At 36.4% G+C, this 23,627-nt stretch overlaps 1 protein-coding gene across 4 annotated transcripts in view; it reads right to left on the reverse strand.

Annotated features, from left to right (window-relative positions):
- Nucleotides 1–6,348: 6,348 nt before the first annotated feature.
- Nucleotides 6,349–23,627, reverse strand: part of CWC22 (CWC22 spliceosome associated protein homolog) — a 40,157-nt gene continuing 22,878 nt past the window's right edge. For all 4 annotated transcript variants that reach the window (XM_064515032.1, XM_064515031.1, XM_064515030.1 and 1 more), the window contains exons 15-20: nucleotides 14,996–15,073; nucleotides 13,723–13,875; nucleotides 12,493–12,620; nucleotides 11,378–11,479; nucleotides 11,082–11,278; nucleotides 6,349–7,205 (exon numbers count right to left, since the gene is read on the reverse strand). In XM_064515032.1, coding sequence (XP_064371102.1) covers nucleotides 6,619–7,205; nucleotides 11,082–11,278; nucleotides 11,378–11,479; nucleotides 12,493–12,620; nucleotides 13,723–13,875; nucleotides 14,996–15,073 — 1,245 coding nt within the window. In that variant the 3' untranslated portion in view covers nucleotides 6,349–6,618. The remainder of the gene's footprint in view (nucleotides 7,206–11,081; nucleotides 11,279–11,377; nucleotides 11,480–12,492; nucleotides 12,621–13,722; nucleotides 13,876–14,995; nucleotides 15,074–23,627) is intronic.

A 23,627-nucleotide genomic window follows, 5' to 3' on the forward strand; every position in this document is an offset into this window, starting at 1 on the left:
AAAAAAAGAAAAAAAAAAAAGGCTGCTGCCAGTCACCTAACTGCAAACACTCCAGAACTGGGGGAATTTTCTCCCTTCACTACCACTGGCCTCAATCACCTTTCCAGAGAAAATTTCAGCTTCTTTAATTATTTTCAGATACTTCTCCTCCGCGTGTCTCTAGCTTACCAAATGGGCCATTGGGACCCTTTCCACAACACACAAGACACATACCCCTGTGGGTGAGAACCTGCGGGTAGGGAGGGGAAGGAAGGAGAAAGGTAATTGCAAAAGCTGACCTTGGTGTAATGAAGCTCTTCCCTCAAGGGTCTCTTTGTAATCGAGAGGCTCTTTCAGGTGATGACACACAGTAGAGGTTTTCTTTGCCCACTACCCGCACCACAGCCAAGGTGGGTTAGGCTCACGGGGTCAACCTAGCCACTGCGAAACCCCTCTGCACTTACAAACGATGGACCAGAACTACCATTTAACCCACTTGAAAACATGGCTGCAGCAATGACCGCCAAAAAGGACAGCAGCAGCAGGTGCCCAGCTCTGAACCTGGGTGGTGAGGGATGACCAAAGAGGGGACAGGCCGATACGTCTCCCTCCTCACAGACTGATTTCATAGTCTGCCAGTGAGATATCCCAACTCCTGTGGTTCCCTACAGGCACAAGGCACACAGAGACCCAACTCTACGCTACGTATTTGCCCCTTTACTTTTTCTGCAGTTGCCAGTGCCAACACAGCTCCTGTGAGAGAGTGAGTGGGCATTCACAAGACCCCTCAACCCCCTCTTTACCTTGCTTCAGAAACCTATGAAGCTCCAGCAATGCTTCTTCCTAGCAAAGGAGGCAATTCCTTGCAAAATGAAGGCAACCAGAAAGAAATGTTTACAAACATAATACCGATCAACCTCAACAAACTTCCAGCTGCCCCATAACTCATTATTCCAACATAAGGAGGAGAACGTAAGAAACTCGCTACGTAGTTGTTCTTTATTGTGTGCCCACACACACACTCTTCAGCCAAATAAGCCATAAAAAAATGTTGTTGATGTATTATGCATGTGACACAGTCAATTTTTGGTGTATAATTTTGACTTCATACTTTTCTAAATGGCTAGCACACTGCACGTGATAGAGAGAGGGAGAACAAAACCCAGAAGCTCTAGAAATAGGCCACACAGATTACAGGAAGAACTACAACCAGAGTAGGAGAAAATGCCTAATAAGAGTAAGAACACTGACAAACACAAATACAGTCAATGTAGGAGAAGCAGCGACTGCAACCAACCAGATGAAGGGCCTTATTTCTCTCCCTTTTAAATTAATGGGAGTATTTCCAATTAGCTTAAGTATGACTCCAAGGCAAAAAGGGGCCTAGGAATTTTAGAAGGAGACCATTTCAATTAAGTAATTAAGCAGCAAATATAGGAGCCAACAAGCTAAAAACCAATTAGCATTTCACCTACAGATCTCTGCTAGTGGCTCCTCCAGTGAGAAAGGCTTTGGCCTCACTTGCCACTAGCCACTCCAAATTAAAGGCAAATTTTCTTGTTCCTTGGAGCTTTGCCTCCTCTTCCAATCTCTTGCTCTTTCCTCTACCCCCTTCTTTTCAGAAATGTTGTGGCTTATTTTTCCCTCATGGGAAGTTTTGGTCCTCACTTTATTTTACAAAATAAAGGAAAAAGTTAACATAAAATGGACACATTTTAAAAATACAGTCAAAATCTGGCATTTTCTTGATGGACTCATCTGTTTTACCAGTTAACAAACCGGTTTACCAACACACTATGGTTTTAATTTGCCTTTTTTAGCAGTTAAAAGAAAATGCCTGATGATAGTCATAAGGAGTAGACAAGAAAAGAAAATCCTTGATTCTAGTCATAGCCAAATTATAGACTTGCTTGAGGAAAATATGCAAGAGAAAACTAAATATAAAAAGCAGAACATCTCTGAAGTGACCTCAAGTCTTTCCAAAGTGATATTTTGCTTATGCCACTTTTAACCTAGTAATGAATGTTTTATGCATGATTTTAATTTAAAATACCCCTTTATTCTACATTTTGACTTCACCATTTCTTAAAAAAGTGTTTTGACTAATAAAAGTTTTGTTTAAATGTACTAACTTCACTAATTAAAAATATATAGAGGTACAAGTTTTCCTGTTCTCTGAAAGTTATCAGAGTAATTAGAGTCAATTATTTCTGCTGACATAATAATAGATTCTTGCTTTTTTAGATCCTCTAAAAAAATTAGCCTTATAGTTGGGCACATTTCCTCAACATTAAATTATCTTTCAAAGTAGCTTAAGAATGGTCAATGAAGTTGACTCAACCAAGAAGTCCTGGAAAAAGGCATGCAGCCTCTCTCATTGCATCTTAGGACTCGGATGTTACAATTGCATTTGAAAAGTAAATTTTAAGCATACAAGATCAGAAATGGGTGTCACAAGTTCCTTCCCAAACATCTTTTTGGTTCACACCAGTTCAGACCTAGCTGAGTCTTGAAGTTTTCTCCAGCAGTTCTCTACCTTGACATGTAAAGGTTGTTAGTATATGCAGCCCTGCAGAAAAGTAACTAGTGCCTGAACTTTGAACATCATGAGGGATTGTGGAAGCTAATATTTATCACAACTGGAAGTTCAATGACAGTTCTGTATTCAGTGAATTATTTGCATAAAATACATAGCAAAGAGCCAGGCTTGGGTGCTTAATATGACATTGCTATATACACCTCCATTCATAGCATGCCTTTAAGGCCAATGATGTAAGTTGTTGATTACAGGGCCAATGAAATAATATATTTTCTCAATAGCGTAATATTTTCACTCTTCTCCGTTTTAAGACCAAGTTCAGTAAGACTAAAGCAGCCTATTTTACGTAAGAGGCAGTCAAGCAGTTACCTGGACATGGCCCAGCTGTACCTACATTAGACGATTTCTGATAGTAGAGGTCTCTCTAAGCAAAGTCATAACCAGATCCAATTGCAGGAAGATAAGGACAGGCTAATTCAATCATACTTTCAAGTAACCAGAAATAACAATTAAGCCAAATAACTGAAGATAACTAAATAACTAAGATAACTTCTTGAAGTCTTTCAGTCAAAACTTGATAGCTTGCCAAAACGCATCCTAGAGCTTAAGTATAGAGTACAGACTAGACGCATGAACCACTTTATTACTGTGCATAGTGGTCTGCATTACATTATTTGGGCTGGATGACCAAAATGCTCCCTTAGGTACTTAACAGCTCATTTTGCCTTGTTAGCTACAATATGATGGATCAGTGAACTTCTGGAAGCCTGCTCATTCTTCAAATTACATATAAACAAATTAAAAGTTTATCTTATTAACCCAAATGACTGAAGCAAACAAACATCTAGAAACAGGCTCAGGTATTTTGGAATTGTGACTTTCACTTGTGAACATGACAGAACAGAGGATGCCTGCTTTTGAAAACAGCCCATTTTATTTCTGCTGCCTGGCTCTCCTGTGAGGGATTTTGTGGAAAGTACCAATAAGCGGCCACTTTTACTGGACAGGACTTTAAGTTTAGGTTTAGTTTTCTGTATTCATTTTAATTGGGACATGAAAGAACAGCCTGAAGTGTGCACAGTAACAGGTTCTCAGTTAGCCATTACCACTAGGGAAAGAAATCCCAGAATCTCTGTAGATCACTCAGCTCCATGGCAATTGAGAAGACAGGCTGGAGAGCCAAAGAGAAAAACCAACCAACCAACCAACCCACCCACAAGAACTCCACTGTATCACTATATAACTCCTGGAATACCCTTATTTTCAATACCACATGGTATTTTTTTTTCCCTTTTCTTTTCCTTTATAGAGGATATAATAGAACTAAAGTAAAAAGGGCAGGAGGAATAGCCAGGGCTATGGACCAATCCCACACAAGGAGAGATTAAACAGATTATTTTAAATTCTGGAAAAGATACAGCAGAAAATAGAGATTTAGGTCTATAAAATCACAAGTGAGATGGAGATGGCAAACAGGAAATAAATATATACTGCTCTTCACAAAACAAATGGGAAGGTATCAAATGAAAGTGGTCAAGCTATAAAAGAAACACTTTTACATATACTGTACAGTTAAAATAGTGGAACTGGTCACAAGATGCTGCAGAACCCCTCCTTCCCCCCCATCCCCCCCAAAGGGGGTTAAAGAATCAGACCATTTTATGGGTAACGTCTTCTTCAACAGAGGTGCAGATAGAGCCTCTGGCTCAGGAAGTTCCTAAAGCAACAGACTGCTACATACTGGGAACGTATACCGTATACTGCCCACTGCCAGAGAAAGGAAACTGCCTTGGACACACTTTCGGCCTGGCCTCGCACAGCCACTCTTCTGAGCATGCATCTGCTACAATTCACAGGTTGGAACATTAAACTCTGATAGCAGTAATGGTAAAAATAACAGCTATCTTTACAAGACGGTCACTCTATTAAATACCTATTAATATTTCTGGGGGGGGGAAAAAACCCCAAACAAATAGAAATTGCATATGCAGCTAAGGCCCCAGCTGAAGTCCTAATCTTTTTTCCTCAAACAGCCCAGCATTTTTGTAAACTAGTATGAAATCACACAAGTTCAGAGATGCCATGCTTTAAACTGGCTTTTTCTGATCAACACATCAGGGATCAGATGAGTTTTTTGTTTTTTTGTTTTAAATAAAAGATGTTTATGTTTTCACATTTATTGTTTTAATGCATTTCCATTTATTAAAGATGCAATAACAGGCTTTTTAAATTCATACAGAATATCTGAAGCTATGGGTTTATAAAATTAATGCTATTAAACCCATAGTAAGGGAAGTATCACTAGATAAATTAAGTATGTACACTTAAACCATCATGAAAGTAAAGATCATTTTGAAAAATATTAGTAGACAGCTATCAAAGAAAAATTACAATCAGAATTCTTCTTAGAAAGCATTCTTTCAAAATTAACTCTTCCTGGAATCATTCTTTCAAAATTAACTCTTCCTGGAATTAAAACAGATCTCAAAAATGCACAAATCATTTTAAAAATGAGAAGTGCATTGGACAATTAAAAAAAAGCATTCTTCAGCAGTTTAAATAAGATATACCTTGTGATGCAAATAAAGCATTTTTAGCTGCCCAGTACAGCATGATAGAAAACCTTGGCTTTTTTTTCTTGCAGCATGAATTTATTTTCCATGCAAATGCTTTTGTCTGAAAACGTTTTATTACATGAAAAATTGCAGAAATATGTTCTGTTAAATACAGAAAAAAATGGTAAAATTGTCATTTTTCTCAGAAAAAGGTTCTGTGACAAGAATTACTCAAAACTAGTTGTTTCCTTAGGAATTGTCCTACTTTCTGTTATAAAACAGCTCAAAAATATTTTCTATAATGATTCACACATGACAGAATATGATTTACACATTAAAAGTGTAAGTTTTCATATGCCCACCAATTGTGTTCATTTAGCAAAGTAAAAAAATGCAGTCTTACTGGATCAATGATAGCATAATATACAACTATCACCTCTTTATCCTTCCTACTGACCACATTCACACCATTTCCTACTTTCTGTCAAAAGACTTTCAGAATTTTTCTTACCTACTAATGCGATTTAGAATCTTGACCATAGATTTTGATGTGTTACTCAAATAATAATTACTCAGCTAATCACTTCAAATGAATCCAGATACAACAGTTTTATATTAAGTGCTGCAAATGAAAATTTTTTTTGGTAAACTTTGCTTCCAATAAACTCGAGCACTTCAAGCAATATAGTTCAAAGTGAACAGAAAATTTTTGAGCATCTTTTGTTTCTATTGCTTATTTTTTGTATACTGAAAAAGATGTTCCTTACACATTATCTTTATAGTGCTAAAATTTAAACCTATGTGACTTTAATTCATACTTCAAATTTTTTTCCTACATTTACAAGATCACAAAGATAACTAGTTCAGAATGCTGAGATATTTTTAAACAAATTGTAAAAGTAACACAGAACAAGTTGACACAGTTTCTAATGACGTTAAAAACTGCAATATTGCGGTTTTAATTTTTAACTCTTGAAGAGAAAAATCAATTGAAGTATTATTTTCTGAAAACTTTGGTCAGACTTGCTTCCATATTTATGAATATAAAGTAATATATAACTAGCTGTAGAACGCCTGAAGTGCTTGTGCTGATGTCTGTAAATGAAAGAAAAAAACTTCTCATGTAATGTTCATACTGTAAAGTGAAATTTTACACACTAGCCTCAGTATCTTTGATCTTCAACTGTTACGCAAAGTTTATACCAAACATTTTTTCAGACTGTAAAGTACCAATTACAAATAATTGCAACTAGGTAACACAAACACTCATTTCACTGAGATCTTAACTGCTTTATTCACAAATATAAGCAACTTTGTCTTCTCTCTCAATGAAAATTCTTTCCAAAGGAAGAATTTAACAGAAAGACTCAATGCAGCTGTTATAAAAAAGTAGTACTGAAAACTTGAAAAAATCTGATAAAATTTACAAATGCAAACTATCACTTTTGTACAAAATCTTTTTTAAAGAAAGTTCAGCAATAGATTTTAAAATATACAGTTTTAACACCTCAGAAATGCACATTTACTTCAAATTCTGGTTAAGCATTATTTTCGCCTGGGTGGGGAATTCTCCCTTCGTCTGTCCTCATTTTTTCTTGATTCTCTGTAGTGGTCAGAATAACGGCTGTATTTCTCTCGGAGTTTCTCTGAACCATTTCTGTACCGGTCTTCTTGTTCCTCCTCTCTGGGACTTGAATTATTATGGTGTCTTTCTCCAGATTTTGACCTTTCTCTTCTTCTGCTGCGATGTCCATTATCTTTACTCCAGTGTCTATAATTTTCATCATCAGACAAAGAAGCTCTTCTGTCTGCTTTCTTTGTTTTTGAATTACTGTGTTTATTTTCTAGATCCTTGCTTCTTTCATGGTTCCTTTCCTTTCCACTATGATAACTGTCTCTGCCATTGGTCTCATCCCTGTGATGATATTTAGATACATCATCCCTCCTTTGCATTTCTCTCAAATTTCGGTGATTCCTTTCCGACTTTCTCTCAGTATCACTTCTATCTTCCCGCCGTCTCCTTCCCATTTTCTTTTCAAGCGATTTCTTTTTACTTCCTTGCTTTTTCCTGGAAACTTTATCTAATTCTCTATTTTTCTTTTGCATCCTCCTCCTTTTGGCTTTAGCAGCATCTGAAATCACAGCAAATTGTGGGAATAAAGTTGCATTTTAATTTATTATGCTTAATATGTTAAAATACATAGAAGTTTCTAGAGAAATAATTTTGGCCAAACAATTATGTTTAGGTATATATCTGGTCACAGGTTTAAAAATAATGGGCTCTGATTTTATGCTTTTCCCACCTCAGCTGAGTGTCTCCCACATGCAATGGTGAGAAACTTCCCCATTCTTTTAACCAAACAGGTACTGATTGTTTTTCAGTGTCAATCAGACTAAGAGAAAATTCTCCACAAAAGGAAGACAAGTGTGAACTGACTACCAGTCCCAAGGTTTCTCCACATTTTTCCTCTAAACTTCAATATTGTGTTAATGATAGTTATTGACCAAGTCCACTGTTATTAATATAAGAACCTCATGTTAGTAACAAGTAAGGTTACATCACATTACATCCAAAGCATTAAGAGTACAGAAGAAAGAAATTAGGGAATAAAACCTTCCATATTTCTTCCCACTTTACAATGCCTGCAAAGGTATCAGCAACATGATACAGCAGTTCCCATCAACTGCAAAAGATACCAAGAGAAACTTCTTCCTCAACTTAAACAAACAAACAAAACAAAAAGCCTCCCACACTAAACAAACACCCACTTGACTGCAAAACATTACTACGCAAACATATGAATGTTAACATAGAGTAACTCCCTAAATGGGAATCTGACAGTCAGATCTGCCAACCTGTTGATCCAAGAATTTTTAGGTCATGTAAGACATCCTTTCAGATGTGAAAATATTTGATGGATAGAAATGCTACGTACTAGTGAAACTGTAACAATTTACCCCCTGCTCCCATCTAGTTAATTGGTTAAGAGGGGGAAAAAGACAGATTTGTACAGACGTGGCTGCCACTCGTGTAAGTATCTGCCAGCAGGGCTTTTATCCTTTAGCTCTCCGGAACTGATGCCTGACTTTTCAGAACCTCTGCCCACCTTCTCCCTCCTGTTGGCTTCAAACAGAAGGACCAAACACAGGAGCTGTAAAGTCATACATCAAAGTACTCTCACAAATAATTTTAGAAAGATCATCTTTCCCAGACCATCCATCTCTAAAAATTGTTTCCTCTCCCAGTTACTTTCTGGAAAAGCTTATCAGTCAAAGAGATTAAACACAGCAGATGGGGAAAAATCTCCAACATTATCCTCAGAGGAAACAAAGGCATGCTGAAATTGCACAAGCGCGCGCTATTGCAGCAGCACAGCAGCGGCTCTCTGGCTCATTTTCAGGAGGGACAGTGCCAGCTTGTCAGCAATTTACAATCAGCTCTAAGGCCCTAGGAAAGAAGGCTACAAGCTACTGCCACTAGGAACCACAGGATATTATTTTACATTAATACCCAGAGAGCTCGAAAAAGTCTCTCCTGTAAACTGGTAATATATATTAGTTGCAAGTGAAAGATGAAAATACCATGAATGCTGAAGAGTGTTGCAGAAATTGTAAAGTTCACAATAATTTAAAGTGTTAACAGGACACATTTTGGTAAAAACCTTAATATTCCTAAAAAATACTTAAGTTGCGAAACAATCACTGAATGAAAGCAATGGCAGTAGAGTTGCTTTAAACTAGCAAAGACTGTCTTTAATTGACTTGCTTTCCATTAGCAAAGGTTACCTTTCCCTCACCTATGTTCTTTTCAAGAGCCAAGTCTTATATTTACCTCAGAAACAGTCTAGATTATAAACTAACTAGACAGACAGTAGTGTTCATCTCCTTAGTGGAAGAGGTTTTACTCTTCTTGATTACTCTTTACAAGGAACCTTTAAATTTTACTCAACAGATGTGACAAGCTTTAGCAGTAATGGTAAACACACTGAAGTTATAGCCATTAAGAACAATACAGTTGTTTCACCTTATTGTATGGACTACAGTATCACATCACGCAACTGTTTCTGTTCACTTTTGGAAAATATCACGGCCATAAACTGATTTAATAGCACATTAAATACCTGAATTTTACAGCAGCTGGCTAATCTCCTGTCTCAAATAAGGCTTACTGGCACTCTAAGATGTGATGATGAATCACTTTAGCTAGATTTTAAAACACATTTTTTTTTTTTAAACTGTGTTCTCCACATTATTTTCTGGGGACTCTTTCCTCATTCTGTTGGATGTAAAATAAATACAAAGAAACAAGCTGCTTTGATTACAGACAGATCTGATCCTCTGGTGGCCCTTTCTTGTCTGGACTGACCTGTCCAGCTGAATTGGCTGAAGTTCCACACAGTAGCTGTCAGTAAAAATCTCTAATTTAGTTGTTTGCTCAGTCTCTCAATTTCTAATAAGCTATTTTTCTATTTTCTCTTATATATTGTATTGTTAAAACACTGAAATACTGTAGCCCACTCCTCTGAAAAATGCTTTTTGAGATTCTATTGAGTTATTTTAAGATTTAAAAAGCTGCAAACACAAGAAGACTTGGAGTTATAATCAGTAACGGACCTTCATTTTGTAGCAAGCCTGAATGACATTTACCATTAGGAAACACAGTTATCTCAAATTAGTGTCCTGACACTGTATTTAAGCACACGAGAGACATGAAAAATGAGTAAACGAAATCAGGCTAAGATACCAAAATGTAAGTTTTAATGGAACTGTTCCTGAAGAAAGGACAAACGGTGGAAGACAAGGTCCTAAAATTACAAAAAGGAAGTAGTTCATGCTAGCAGACTGCAGACTCAGTTGGTTTGTCACTAAGGACTTACCTCTCTGGTTCCTATCAAGCAGCTCAGCAGAGCTGCAGCTGTCTATGCAGAAGCCATCTGGCTCTTCGCTGAACTAACACCTCTCTGACCCTGTTTAACTGCGCCCTCCTCTAGTGCTTCGTTGTCATTAGCGCAATAGCTTCATAACGACACGCAAATCACTTTGCACAGTGCGATTGCAGCAGAGAACAGAAATGCATTTCCAAAGCATGAGTAATTCATACTGCTTTTCATCTATTAATCAACACTTTCGTTTCTAAGGCACATAATCAATCAAATTAACTTTGAATCAGCAAGCTTCTGAACTACAGAAAGTCATGCTGTGTTATCATCTGCTCACATATATATATATATATATATGTATGTATGTATGTATAGCGGACACTGCACACCAACTCCTACTAGCATGTACTTTATAGATGAAGCAATGTTTATGATACTTCATATCAAATAGCAGGTTCTATATCAGCAGGATGATGTAAGATGCTGAACACTAATTATAATGCATAAAACTATTATATAACAAGCTGTCAGTAAAAGCTAATTCTTCCTTGGAGATTTCTCAAGAGACAAGAAATTTCATTGTATCAACACACAAACTCTTTCTGAGGAACAAGATCAAAAATGGAAACTCAGAGAACAAACCTAAACACACTGCTGAAACTGAGCAATGTCTTGTCTGACCCATGAAGAGGCACATATTTACAAGCAAGGACGCAAGAAGCATCAAAGCCAGGGAAAAAAAAGTCATACATATCAGTCTTTACAGTTCATCAGTATGCTTGCCACAGTGATACTCCTAGGGAGTCATTCTCACCCCTTCATCCCCCAATGAACTGAAATGATGGCACTATGCAACAGGTATCAGCTGTGTAAGAAAACCATCAAGAAAATATGCTCCTCAAATATTTCAGTCTCTAAAAATGGAAATCAGTTTCTCTGATTCTGACTTCTCTGAACTTCTAAGAGTTTCCACAAGCAAAACAGAGTGCTTTAAAACTAAAAATGTGTTTAAAAATAGGAGTTTTTACAACACAAGATAAATATAGTCTACACTTATTTTTTCCTCAGAACAAGTATATATACATACAGAATGAAGAGAAGTCAATATTCATAGCTGGTGTTTAATACCTGAGTCACTGCTGTTGTCACTGCTAGATGAGGAGTCACTGCTACTGGATGTCTCTGAGCTACTACTGCTACTGTCAGAATCCGAATCTGAAGAAGAGTCTGTCTCAGAAGATGAAGAGGAATCCGATGACTCAACATCTTGTTTTTGCGTCATTATCATCTTTGGTGCATTTTTCAGATGCTCCCGTAATTCATCCCTAATTAACAAAAAAAATTTTCTACCTTTAAACTGGGGGGAAGGGGAAGGAAGGAGAGCAAATAAATATCAAATCAGAAGACCAAAAAATGTTCCTCACGTTAGTCCTCCAAGGCCAATAGAAGTGAAGAAATTGATGGCAAAGCGAGTGTTCCTTGGGTTATCCCGAGGCAATAAACCCTCAAAGAAAGGCTGCAATGTTCTGTTGAAAACAAACATCTAAGTTAAATATCATGCTGGCTTAGCACTAATTCTCATTTACATTAACAGACTGAAAAATAAACTATATAAATTTGCATCGGATAGCAAAAGTTTTTGTTCATGCATTTTTAAATACTTTCACCACTTTTACCTATGACTTATCCAAACAAAAGGCTTTCTGAGCATAGAAGAGCAAGTCTTAGTAATTTAAGCTTATTCACATGCAGAAAAATTACATACTTTGCTGTCAGATGATGACAACATAAACAGTTTGATTCCGTGCAGCCCTGAAGAGACTTGTCTGAACAGTAGCCTGTGATAGCGAAGCATTACACATGATGACTGTGAAGTTCCACCATGACCCACATACCTATACTGAAATTCCATCAAACTGGGCCGTATGTATGGTTTTATGTTCAAGTTTACATGGGCTAAAGTGCCTGCTAAAAACATCATGATACATAGAAGAAACTTGGACTCTCAAGTAACTGAGGGCGCTGCCTTAATGCAAGTCATCAAAATACACGCATGTTTAGAAGAATGCATTAGTAACACTATACTTAAGGATAAGAGACTAGTCCTAGAAAAATCTGAATTAAGTTTGGTGCTTTTTTCTAAACTCTATCAGGAAAAGCAGCCACAGTAATTTTTGTTACACAGCCACAGTAATTTTTGTTACACAGCCATACCACATTAAGGTGACAGAATATATAAAAATAAACAGACCTGCATTTGGAAAATTATTACACAAGTGGAACTACCATTGGAGAAAAACCTAACAAAATAGATCCTGCAAATACTCATGCACATACCTATACTCTACCCAAATCAATGGTAGTATTGAATTTAATGGGACTATCTGAAGCATGTAGAACTACAGATGAACTTATTCTTTAAGTATGGTGGCTACAGAATTGCAGTCTTAGTTAAATTTGAAAATACAGCTTTTGCATGTACTCTTTCAGATAAATAAATGTATTCAATGAACAATTTTGAAATGAAATTTCAACTTACTCATCTTTTAATCTTGCATTTAGATTAGGAAGTCCCATATATTCACTAAGCTCCTGAAAGAATATTTTGACAAAAATTCTACTGGAGGATGTGGTAGTTTCTTCACTCAGTATTATACATTCTAGAACCTGAGAAAAAAAATTTAAACGTACAGCCTTTTATTAATCCTTAAAAAATAAAAATAGGATATGTATCCCTTGACCTACAGGTACAAATGTGTTACCTAAAACCCCCATATTAATTGTAAATCTGATACTCTCATCAGCCAAAGAGCTGGTAGTTTCACACTTCAAAAGATAAAAATCATATTTTAAGATTTTAATCTTAGTATTTTATTTTGTCCTGCTGAAGTAACAATCAAGACGGATTTTGTGGGGGGGGCGGGAGGGAAAGGGTGCAAGGACATGAATGTTCTAATTCCTGGCCAAAACATTTCTTCCTCAAGATTATGTTCTGCCACCTGGCAGCAGACCACACTAATGCTAGCAATTCTTTAAGGATTTATTTTGTTCAAGAGAGAAACACCCGTGAGAGAAAATCAACTGTGTGAACTTTTGGGAAGTTAAAGATTTGAGAGTTAAGTTTTTAAAAGGTGAATATCTGGAACTGACTTGCATGTGCTTGGTAAGAAAAAAAACACGAGTTGAAGCTTGAAAAGCAGAAGTAACTTTTTCTATGTTAGTGCGTTTTATAGGAGTGGTTTGGATAAAGAATGCCAGTTAGCCTGGGCTGTGTAGCAAGAATAGAACAGTTTGAAAAGAGAAGTTATCTTGATATTCATTTCTTCCTTTTTAATAGAGTATGTCAATATGACAGAATCTGTCCTTATTCATTCAGCACTTAAATCACAAAATGGCAGTATGTTAAAATTTCCTGTGAATATAAAGGTTTCTTTTGATTTATTTTTCACAGACACTTCTGCTATTTACATTACTGATTAAAACTTCTGAATGCTAAAGTAGTACATTTTAATCAACCAATTCCAGCTGAGCTTTTTAAAATAACAGCTCAAATCAACTAATTAAAAACTGTGTGGGTAGGAGGCACACACGATTGTTCAACAGTGTGTATGAGGAGATATTTAAAATAATCCTGTTTGCTAAAAATACAAATAGTTCCAAAATGTAGAATAAATACTAAAACCATGATGTATTGCATATTATTTCTGAATACTGGAGATTAATTATTGAAAAAGAAATGAAACCTAGGACAATAGCCTTTTCTACTTACACTCCAGGGAATTGAATCTGTGTACAGTAGATGAGCAAACATCTTGGCAACATTTCTCAATTTGTTTGTTTCCAAACGATGAATGGTATCATATTGTTCTTTGAAAATAGCTTCAAAGGATTCCATGTATTCCTTTTTTAACATGCAGAAACGCTAAAACAACATTGTACAATTTAAACAACCAGATTAAACAAAACATTAAACATGCAAATAACTTACATGTAAATGACTTAAAAGGAAAATCTTGCAGTAAATATTTGCATCATTAACTGATACTTAGAGAAGAAAATACCTTTAAACGGATATATTTTACTGCTTTTAGCAGTTTTTTCAGAACAAGAAACTCATCTGCATTGCAAAGTAGTAATTATCAATTTTGACCTACAGCAAATTATACAGAAATTTTTTACTTTCACACAACTAGTATTCTCACCTGACATAACCTCACCAAATGCAACTTTTTCATGACACCATTGAAGGGCTATTTAAAATTAGGCAGGCAGCAGGGAACACAGAGGCAAGACATTTTGGTCATAAACATTCCAAGGAACACGGAAATTAACATTTGTATTCTAATGCTTTTGGATATATACATGTATATGGTCAGTGTTTCATCACACAATGTCAGTAGAAATATTTCCTCAAATACTGGATAAGAAAAAATTACAAATGAAAAAACACTCTCCCTTTTGGCATGCCTGCTTGTACCCTTGAGAAGACAAGTGTTTTTACTTAACTAGTCAGTTCTATCAATATTATAGACAGGGAAAACTTAGAACTAAGAATTAACTGCAACTAAAATAGCAATTAGTTACATAAAAATAAAACAAAGAGCCAGCTGTTTACAAGAAAAAAAAAGAATTAGTCAGCCAGCCTTGTCCTCTAGATAAAACTAACTGAACAGCTCTTAATGAAGTGGTGAAAGAGAGGAGTTTCTAAAGACAATCTCCAGCACGGTAAAAAAGATCTTTTCTAGTAACTCAGAACATTTTTATTTCCTTTTAGTACCATGCCTTGCCACTGATTTATTCTTCTACTGCAATGAGGAAAAAAGGGATGGGGCGGGAAGCAAGAATAAGCAGAAAGTGAGTTTACTCATTCTGCATTCACTATGCTTATTACAATTGAAACGTTAAATCAATCAACTAATATAACTATTTTCAGAATAAAACAATTAATCTTATTTGCCCATTAAAAGAAAAGTTTCTGACACACAAAAATTACAGTAAACCAATGAAGTTATTTGCTACAAAGTGAGTAAAATAGAACTTACCCCTGCCAGTAACCCAAAGAATTTCTCATACGTTCTTTGCTGAGCACAGCAGTCAAGTATCATATTGCAGAGTTCTTTCTGGTTTGAGGTAAAACAAAATTTTCTCTATGTAAGTTTGCTGTAGCAGTAAAAAAATCATTAGTATGCACCAAAATATTGACGAAACCTTCACATGGATGCCACCTTCGAAACAAGAATGTTTAAACAAAACTTAATCGGTGACATCAATAGTTTTCTAAATTCCTCATGTTTTGGAAGTTACTTGAGGCCTAAATATGGACTTTTGCCATTTAAATTTCCATCCTATAGAAGAAATAATGTCAAAACAAACTTAAAAACTGACTTTACTACAGTGCTAAAAAGGAGGTATAGCTTAAAAAGGGATGCTTCTTTAATAGCATCAGTCCCTGCATTTATAGAAAATGAGATAAGGAAATTCTTTGAAAAGTTTAATGCAGGAACCCCCAGAATAAATAGTACCTAAGGATGCTTAGCACATATTTGCATTTTGATTTCAGAACTTTAGGCTTTGATACTGTAAAGTATGTATATGCTTACATAAATGTGAGTAGGAACTGGTAGCTCATGCATGAAAAGTTAAACATGCACACATTTTTGCACAAGTCCTAAAGTAATTATTTCATTTTTAAACCAAATTTTATGCAAATGATGTGTATAATTGTTCATATTTTTCATCATAAAGTGGCTATGTAGTAGTTCAAGCACAAGAATTGGAGTTTTAAATCCTAACTATAATATTAAATAGCAAAAAGCAGAAAAAGAACCAAAAAGCAATCTTTTTTTTCAGCGGTTGGAGGAGATGGGTGGGAAGAGAAGACAAAGAAAATCTGTAAAACAGAGCCCAGTATCAAACAGAAGTTCCTTTATCATTCTGGAATTAAATACTCTTTTTTTTTTTTCTTTTTTTTTTTTTTAAATAAGCTTAAGGCTATTACAGAAAAACCAAAAGACATTATAGATGTTGCAAAATACAGGAAGTTCTTTAGAACTTCCAAATGTCAAAACAGCTTACAGACAAGTCATTTGGAAGCTAAAATACAATTTGTTTAGCCTACTTCCAAAAATCAGAAATATTTGTAGATTTTGCTACATACTATCATTAATGGCTCATTCACAATCTTTACCACAAGTACACAGACTGTATTGCTTCACTGCAATTGCTTCACCAGGGAGACCTGACTGAAGATGACATTCAAAATGACTAAATTTAGCCCTTTGAGGCTGATCTGCCTAGACTTCCGCTATAACCAAAGATTTGAGAGAAGCTTTTCTAAAGATGCTGCTTTAGGCTCCTGTTCTGAATCATACTCTCAAAGAGCATCTCTTCTTCTCAGCTGTTTACAAAGGAAGCCTAGGTAGATAGGTGTCACACAGCTTTTCTGACAATCTGCCTTGCATTTTCCCGCAGTCTCAGTGCATGTGGAGATAAGAATCAGGTATGGCAATCCCATGGAGGATGTCCTCCTCTGCCCACTGTTCATAGAAAGGTTGAGTTAAGAATGGAACTCTGGAGATCATCTAGTCCAACCCCCCCTGCTCATACATTCAAGTGCAACTTCCTATACTTAAGTTTGTGCCCACTGCCACTCATCCTGTCACAGGGCACCAGTGAGAAGAGTCTGGCTCCATCCTCTTTACATCCTTCCATTAAATATTTACAAACACTGATAAAATTCCTCCTGAGCTTTTTCTTCTCCAGGCTAAACAGTCCCAGCTCTCTCAGCCTCTCATATGAGAGGTGCTCCAGTCCCTTAATCATCTTCGTAGCCCTTTGCTGGACATGCTCCAGTAAGTCCATCTCTGTCTTGTACTGGAGAGCCCAGAACTGGACAGACCACTCCGGATTTGGCCTTGCATCAGTGCTGAGTAGAAGGGAAAGATCACCTCCCTCGACCTGCTGGCAATGCTCTTCCTAACACAACCCAGGATACTATTAGCCTTCTTGGTCGCAAGGGCACATTGCTGGCCCGTGGTCCACTTCTCATCCAACAGGACCCCCAACACCTTCTCTGCAAAACTGCCCTACAGCTGATCAGCCTCCAGTCTGTACTCATGCATGGGGTTATTCTTTCCCAAGTGCAGGACTTTGCATTTCCCTTTGTTGAACTCCATGAGGTTCCTCTCTGCCCATTTCTCCAGCCTGTCGGAGTCCTGAATGGCAGCACAACCAGCTGGTGTATTAGCTCTTCCTCTCAATGTCGTATTGTCTGTGAACTTGCTGAGGGTGCATTCAGTCATTAATGAGAATAGTAAACAGTACTGGCCTCAGTATTGATCCCTGGGGGACACCACCAGTGACCCACCTCCATCTAGACTTTGTGCTACTGACTGCAGCCCTCTGAGTGAAGCATTTTAGACAGTTCTCAATCTACCTCACTGACCGCTCACCTAGCCCATCCTACAGCAGCTTGTCTGTGAGGATGTTATGGGAGAGCGTCAAAAGCCTTACTATAGTTAAGGTATATAACATCCACTGCTCTCTCCTCATCCACCAAATCAGTCAGCTCATCATAGGAGGTTATCAGCTTGGTTAAGCATGATTTCCCCTTCGTAAATCCATGCTGACTACTCCCAATCACCTTCCTGTCCTTCACATTTCTGGAAGTAGTATCTAGGCAACTGCTGCTCTGTCACCTACCATCTAGAACAATTAGTCTTGAATCCTTTTGCGTGGCTACCTTTCTCCTCACATTCTCAATACCATCACCCCAAGATCATTGTCACTTCACCCTCTGGCTGCTACCTCCTATTCTTTCAAGTGCACCAGTATTGGCAGGGAATCCAGGCCAAAAACCATAGCGAAACGTGTTTGCATTCTGCTTGGTACCTCACTTCTAGAATCAGCGCACTTCATCAGCTGACAACCAGTGATCTACACAGTTAGCATACAGGAGTTAAAAAAAGAAAAGCTTATTCCCTTGACCAGCTATGTAAATTGAACAGATTGCAGTGCAGCTATGAATTGTTTTAGGGCACATTTTGAAATAATAAAGGCAACTGAAGCAAACGTTTTTATATAAACTAAGAGCTGTGAAATACATGGCATACAAGGCATTTAAACATGACCGCAGTTTTTCCTGTTAACTGTACTTTCTGTTTTCTCATAAGACTGACTTCATAGCATAAACCAACTTATGACATTAGTTCCCAAATGTGTTTTAAAACCCTGAATATTTTTGTAGGTGACTCTCTAAATACTACCATGAATAATCTACCTACCTGCTTTGATCACAAAGCAAAGGTATTTATTTAATACGCTGAGGTGTCAGGCATGTTAGAAAGCAGAACAGATTCCATGATAAAGGTTACAATTAGGCTGCCAGACATGTATCTTTTATGATTACATTAAATAAATTTCTTTAAAAAATTAGAACAGTCCTCATGAAAAATATCAGTAACTGAGAAATCATAAAATTAACTTCTGCTTGAGCTGTCATTGTAATCTTCAACAATTTATTCTCTTTATATCTTACACAAGTTTACTGTAACATTTACGAGATTTAATATTCTCCCACTTGTACCATTCTTTCAAACATTCATTCTGAAAAGAAAGTTTGCCCACCACACACTGAACTCAGAACAAATAAGACAGGCATGTTAAATACAAAGAAGGAAAAAACTCCCTCCAAATATTGAAGCAGTAATGTATCAGACCCAAACCTGCAGATGTGTTTAAAGGTATTCTTTTCAACACTGTCACATTGTGTTAGCTTGATGTATTAAAGTGTGTATTAGCTTTTTATATTCTCCTCCTGTTTTACAGTAACGCTGCAGTTAATCAGTTTTTAAACAATAAAACAGGGTAAAGTGCTGATGCCATTGCTAATAAAGTCAGCAAGACTTGAAAAACAAATTACTTTTTTCCCTTCATCTTAAATGCAATTACAGCATTGGTTTCCCCTGTGGTTTACAGTAATTAAATATTTTAACATTTTAATTAAATATTACAAAGATTTCTAGAAGAGTATCTTGAATAGTCATGCACATGAAAATAGATTTGCCCACAAAGACATTCTTGCTAGTATTATCAAAACAACCCGAGGTTAGGTCTAGAGTAAATGTCTTCCAGATTAAAAATTAACAAACTTTAAAATGATGTAATTATTTTTTGAGAGATGTGACAAGTTCACATAGCAATTCTAGCTTCATTTATAGCTTTAAAGGTTAGTTAACTCACTTCTTTGCTCCGAGTGATAACACATCTGATGTTGTTTATGGCACTAAGAGCCTGTGGTTTTACATCCATTATTTGCTTTAAAGAATGCAGTAAATTTGTTTCCTAATTTTACAGACAATTTATATACTGTATTGCTCAAAGGCTTTCATAGAATGCTGAACAAGTGACTATCCAGCTTACTTGCAAAAATAAATATAGCTATGCATGAAGCAAATAAATGCTTCAAAAGTATCTGAAGTCCCATACAGACAGGGTGAATAATCTTCTTTCATAAAAATATTCAATTCAATACTGTATCATGGAAAAATGGCATTTTCTGAAACTGCTGAGACAGCAGAGGATGGGAAGGAGCCCTCTAAACCTGTTTTATTGCTTGTGGTCCTTCCTAAACATTTATTATTGGCTTTTGTCAGAGCACGATAGTGGGCTGAACGGACCTTGGCTCAACCTAGTATGCCAAGTATCATAGCATATTTAAAGATGCTAAAGGGTAAACCAGGAAAAGACTCAAAGAAAACAGACTTGCTTTTTTTCCCCTCAGCTTTAGCTTTTGCAAAAAACAAGCACACCCTGCCAACTCTACATTCTCTCAGCTTCACATGAAGGCAATGCTAATTGCACATGGAAGACCTAAAGCTACTCAGCTGTCTCACCTCCTTCTGATCATGGGTTCCTTTTTACAGTTAGTACATTTTTTCCCCTTTTTACTAACATACTAACATTCAGCTAAGACTCATTTCCGAGCTGACCCCCAGGCTGCCTCCAAGAGGAGGTCTCACTCTCCTGTCCCTGTCTATAGGTGATATAATTTCCACCTCCTCTCCCTTGCTAGCCATGCCATTCTGCTCCTTCCCTTGTACATACAAGCTCCAGCAACCACGAGACCCACCCCCATATGCCAATTTAACTTTTTAAAAGAGTGGAAAACTATCCATGCCACCACTTGTGTTTCTACAATAATGCATGGAACTGAAGGAACTGACCTGATGAAAATAAACCATACATAAGTAAGACATAAGTTGCTTTAAATCAATGTCAAATTGAAATTACGTGAAACCAGTGCTTTGTATTTTACACATATTTGCACTGTTTTCATAAATCCTATGTTTTTTCTCTTCTTCACCCTTCTATTTCATCTGAAGAAAAGGTTTATTTTACTTGATCTTACCACCTTTAAACTTTCCCTACTGTTGCATATTTTGATTAATAACTGTCACAGGTGTCTAATTTTTTTTTTCCTCCAGCATCTCTCTTCTTTCTCTTCTTTGATTCTCAAAATTACTGTTTAGATTGAAAGCTTGCAAAGCCACGGAAAGTCTTTCAGTAGCAGATGGCTTATTGGAAAAAGTAGTATTGGCTACCACTGTACTGCCTCCAGGTCTATCTTGCGTTTGTTCACCTTTCTCAGCTTTTATTGTCCTTTTATTTACCCTTTTTTTTTTTTAACTCAGTTTAAGTTCCAGCACTGTATATGGTTATTGAAGTCTAATTTGAGCAAGATCTGTAACATATTATGCAGGAATCATTAACTGGATATAAGGATACATACACATTCAATAGTGCAGCTCAAAATACGCTGCTTGCTACAATTCTGCAACACACAGGGAGGAAGGTTGGTAAAATCATAAGCTAAAGCTACACAGTACCCACGTCCCTTCAACCTGAAAGGTAGGCACAAAGCTTAACTTTAATGCTATAGAGGTAATCTGAGCAATTCCATCTCTTTAGGTTAAATACACAGGTTTGGAATATAGAAGTCTAGTCAGGATTATAGCTATTGCTTGTTACCAGTAACCCACAAATATAGCATAATTCTGTAGATCTTCTACACCTTCATTCTTGTAGACATCAACATATACCACAACATACACAGAAAGTGTTAGGCAATGAGCTTCCCAATTATATCACAAAACTTTTGAGCACATTAGCATGTCTGTTAATGTCAAAGATATGCAATTATGGAAAGTTATTTTACATTTCTTGGAAGTATTTAAAACAGTATCACCTACCACATACAGAAAGAGTGTGCAACCTATTTTCCAGAAAATACAAATACAAGCTTAAACTTAAGCTTATGTGCTCAAGATAGTTGAAAAATAGTCTTAGCTTTTTTTAAAATGTGTTTTCAAGCAGAAAAGATCAGGAAGAGAGCTGAAAAACTTAAAAGTTATCAAAAATGACAGAGCATATTATGTTTAAAACAATCTGAGCCTCTAACAGATTTTATGTATTTTTAAAAAGTACTTTAAAACTTAAGTTAGGTTTCTGGGACTTCCTCCCATACAAATATGGTTTGAATGACCTTTCTTAATCCATTACTAATTATTTCAAGAGATACTTGGAATAATCTGTTCATGTGTTTAGATGATTTTTTCCTATCAAAGCTCAGGCTCTTATGCCTGATGAACAGCAACCAGACATTCCTCCTCCTAAGACTTTTTCTTAATTTGCACACGTTGCTCTGAATTCTAATTTTGTAAATTAATTTTGGACACTTTTAGTCTCTATCATCTTTGTGTCATCTGCAAGTATAACCACTATTCCATCATTCAGATTATTAAAGAAATCTTAGATCAGACAAACCAGCTAGTTCTTCCACACCTACCAAACCGTTTAGAAACTGTTTGTCCTCAATTTTAAGGATGTAAACTATGTGACTAACTGGAGTGAATGAAAGGGGGTAAATTAGTTTCCAGTAAAGGGTCTTAAGATTCAGATTCTGCACCTGTGTATTTTTGGTGCACTGTATCTTTAGGGATTATACTGATGTCAACACCACTGTAAGTTACATACATTAAAGCCACTGTAGAATCAAGATCTCGTCTATTAGCATTTTATATTATGACTGTTTAGAAGAGATTTTGCCATTGTAGTCTTCTGAGGCTCCTGCGTGTGTAAAAACAGGGTTAAAAATGCTACATAGTTCATAAGAATGTTGATTAGTGTAAAAGGGCCAGACAGTAAACTCATACAAACCAGCATACAAATCAACACTTTTTTTTTCCTGAAAAACTTGGCAAAGTCAACTTTCCAGTGGGAGTGTGGACCCACCCAAATCAAACTCAAGACTACTGATAACGCTTTCCTTTGGTACCTTTTGAAGACTCCTGAGGAACAGACCACAGACTGCTTTTCAACTTGTGATCTACAAATCTCTGGCATTGAAGATACTATTGCTATTTTAAATATGTAATTCACAAGGTATATGAACTAACATATGCACTTATGTACTGAATAAACATTATAATTTAATGACTATCAAACATTAATGGTATTTGTTAATGCCCCTCAGATGAGGAAATAATTGTAAGCACACCTAGTCCTTTTCAACACAAAAGAACATAGACTAGGGCCTCTGAGCCCTTAAAACTGTTGAATAACATTGCAAACATTCAGACTTTCAGGATTCAACTTCAAAGATGATGACTGAAACTATATAATTAAAATGAGTATTTATTGATTTTAGCTGTTCTTTATCATACTACAGCATCTGGAAACCAGGAGAACTAATTAATGCCTTGATTCGGGCTGATGTTCATATGATCAAACTGAGAATAAGATCATTCTTTTATCAAACTTGCAGATTTACGGCAACATATTTAAAAAGCAGTACAATTAAGTTTCATGAATAGGCTGAACTAGATGCTATGATAAGTGATGAAGTACTATCTGGTTCCCCAAAATCAGGCTTACTCATGTGATTAGACCTGTATTTCCAGACCTTAACAACAACAACAAAAAAGCAGTGAAATAAAGGAAACATTACATTGCCCTTGCGCATGAACGGAATCCCTATTAAACATACTTTTAACCTCAGTATCAGAGTCGCTGCTTAGGCAAGTACTACTTCTTAATAGAGAAATTCTGAAAATTTAGACTGAGTTAGCATCTAATGCCCACAAAAAATCCTGCTTCAAAATAGAAGAAATCTGCTTAAGAGAGATCACCTTTTACAGATGGCAGCAAGTCTTTGAGCTGGTCATGGTGCAGGTATAATTGCCAAACCTATCAGTTATAATACCCTCTAATAAAGAAGGAAATGGATAAATCTAAGAAGTTATCAGCTTGATGAGAACATAATTATCAGCTTGAGACTATCCCACTCCAAACCAGTTTTGTTTCCTGCACTACATTCTCACTGAATGTCAAGTCAAAATAAATACTGCCATCTTCAAAGTTACATGCAAAAATAGCACAAGAGAAATAGTCACAAGACCCTTCCCCCAAACGATGACTGTTATAAGTGCAACACCATCCTATAAAAATGAAGATGTGTCAAATGCATGCATAATTCCTTCAAGAAGGCTGTGTTGCGCCTACAACATCCCTTCTCTTTTCAAGTAAAAAAAATATTCCTGTGGCCCATTACTTTTGTACAGAATAACCACACTGGAGATCAAATATCATTCTTACAGAGGAGGCTGTAACTTCAAT

Source organism: Dromaius novaehollandiae, chromosome 7, assembly GCF_036370855.1.
Source record: "Dromaius novaehollandiae isolate bDroNov1 chromosome 7, bDroNov1.hap1, whole genome shotgun sequence".
Classification (NCBI taxonomy): Eukaryota; Metazoa; Chordata; class Aves; order Casuariiformes; family Dromaiidae; genus Dromaius; species Dromaius novaehollandiae.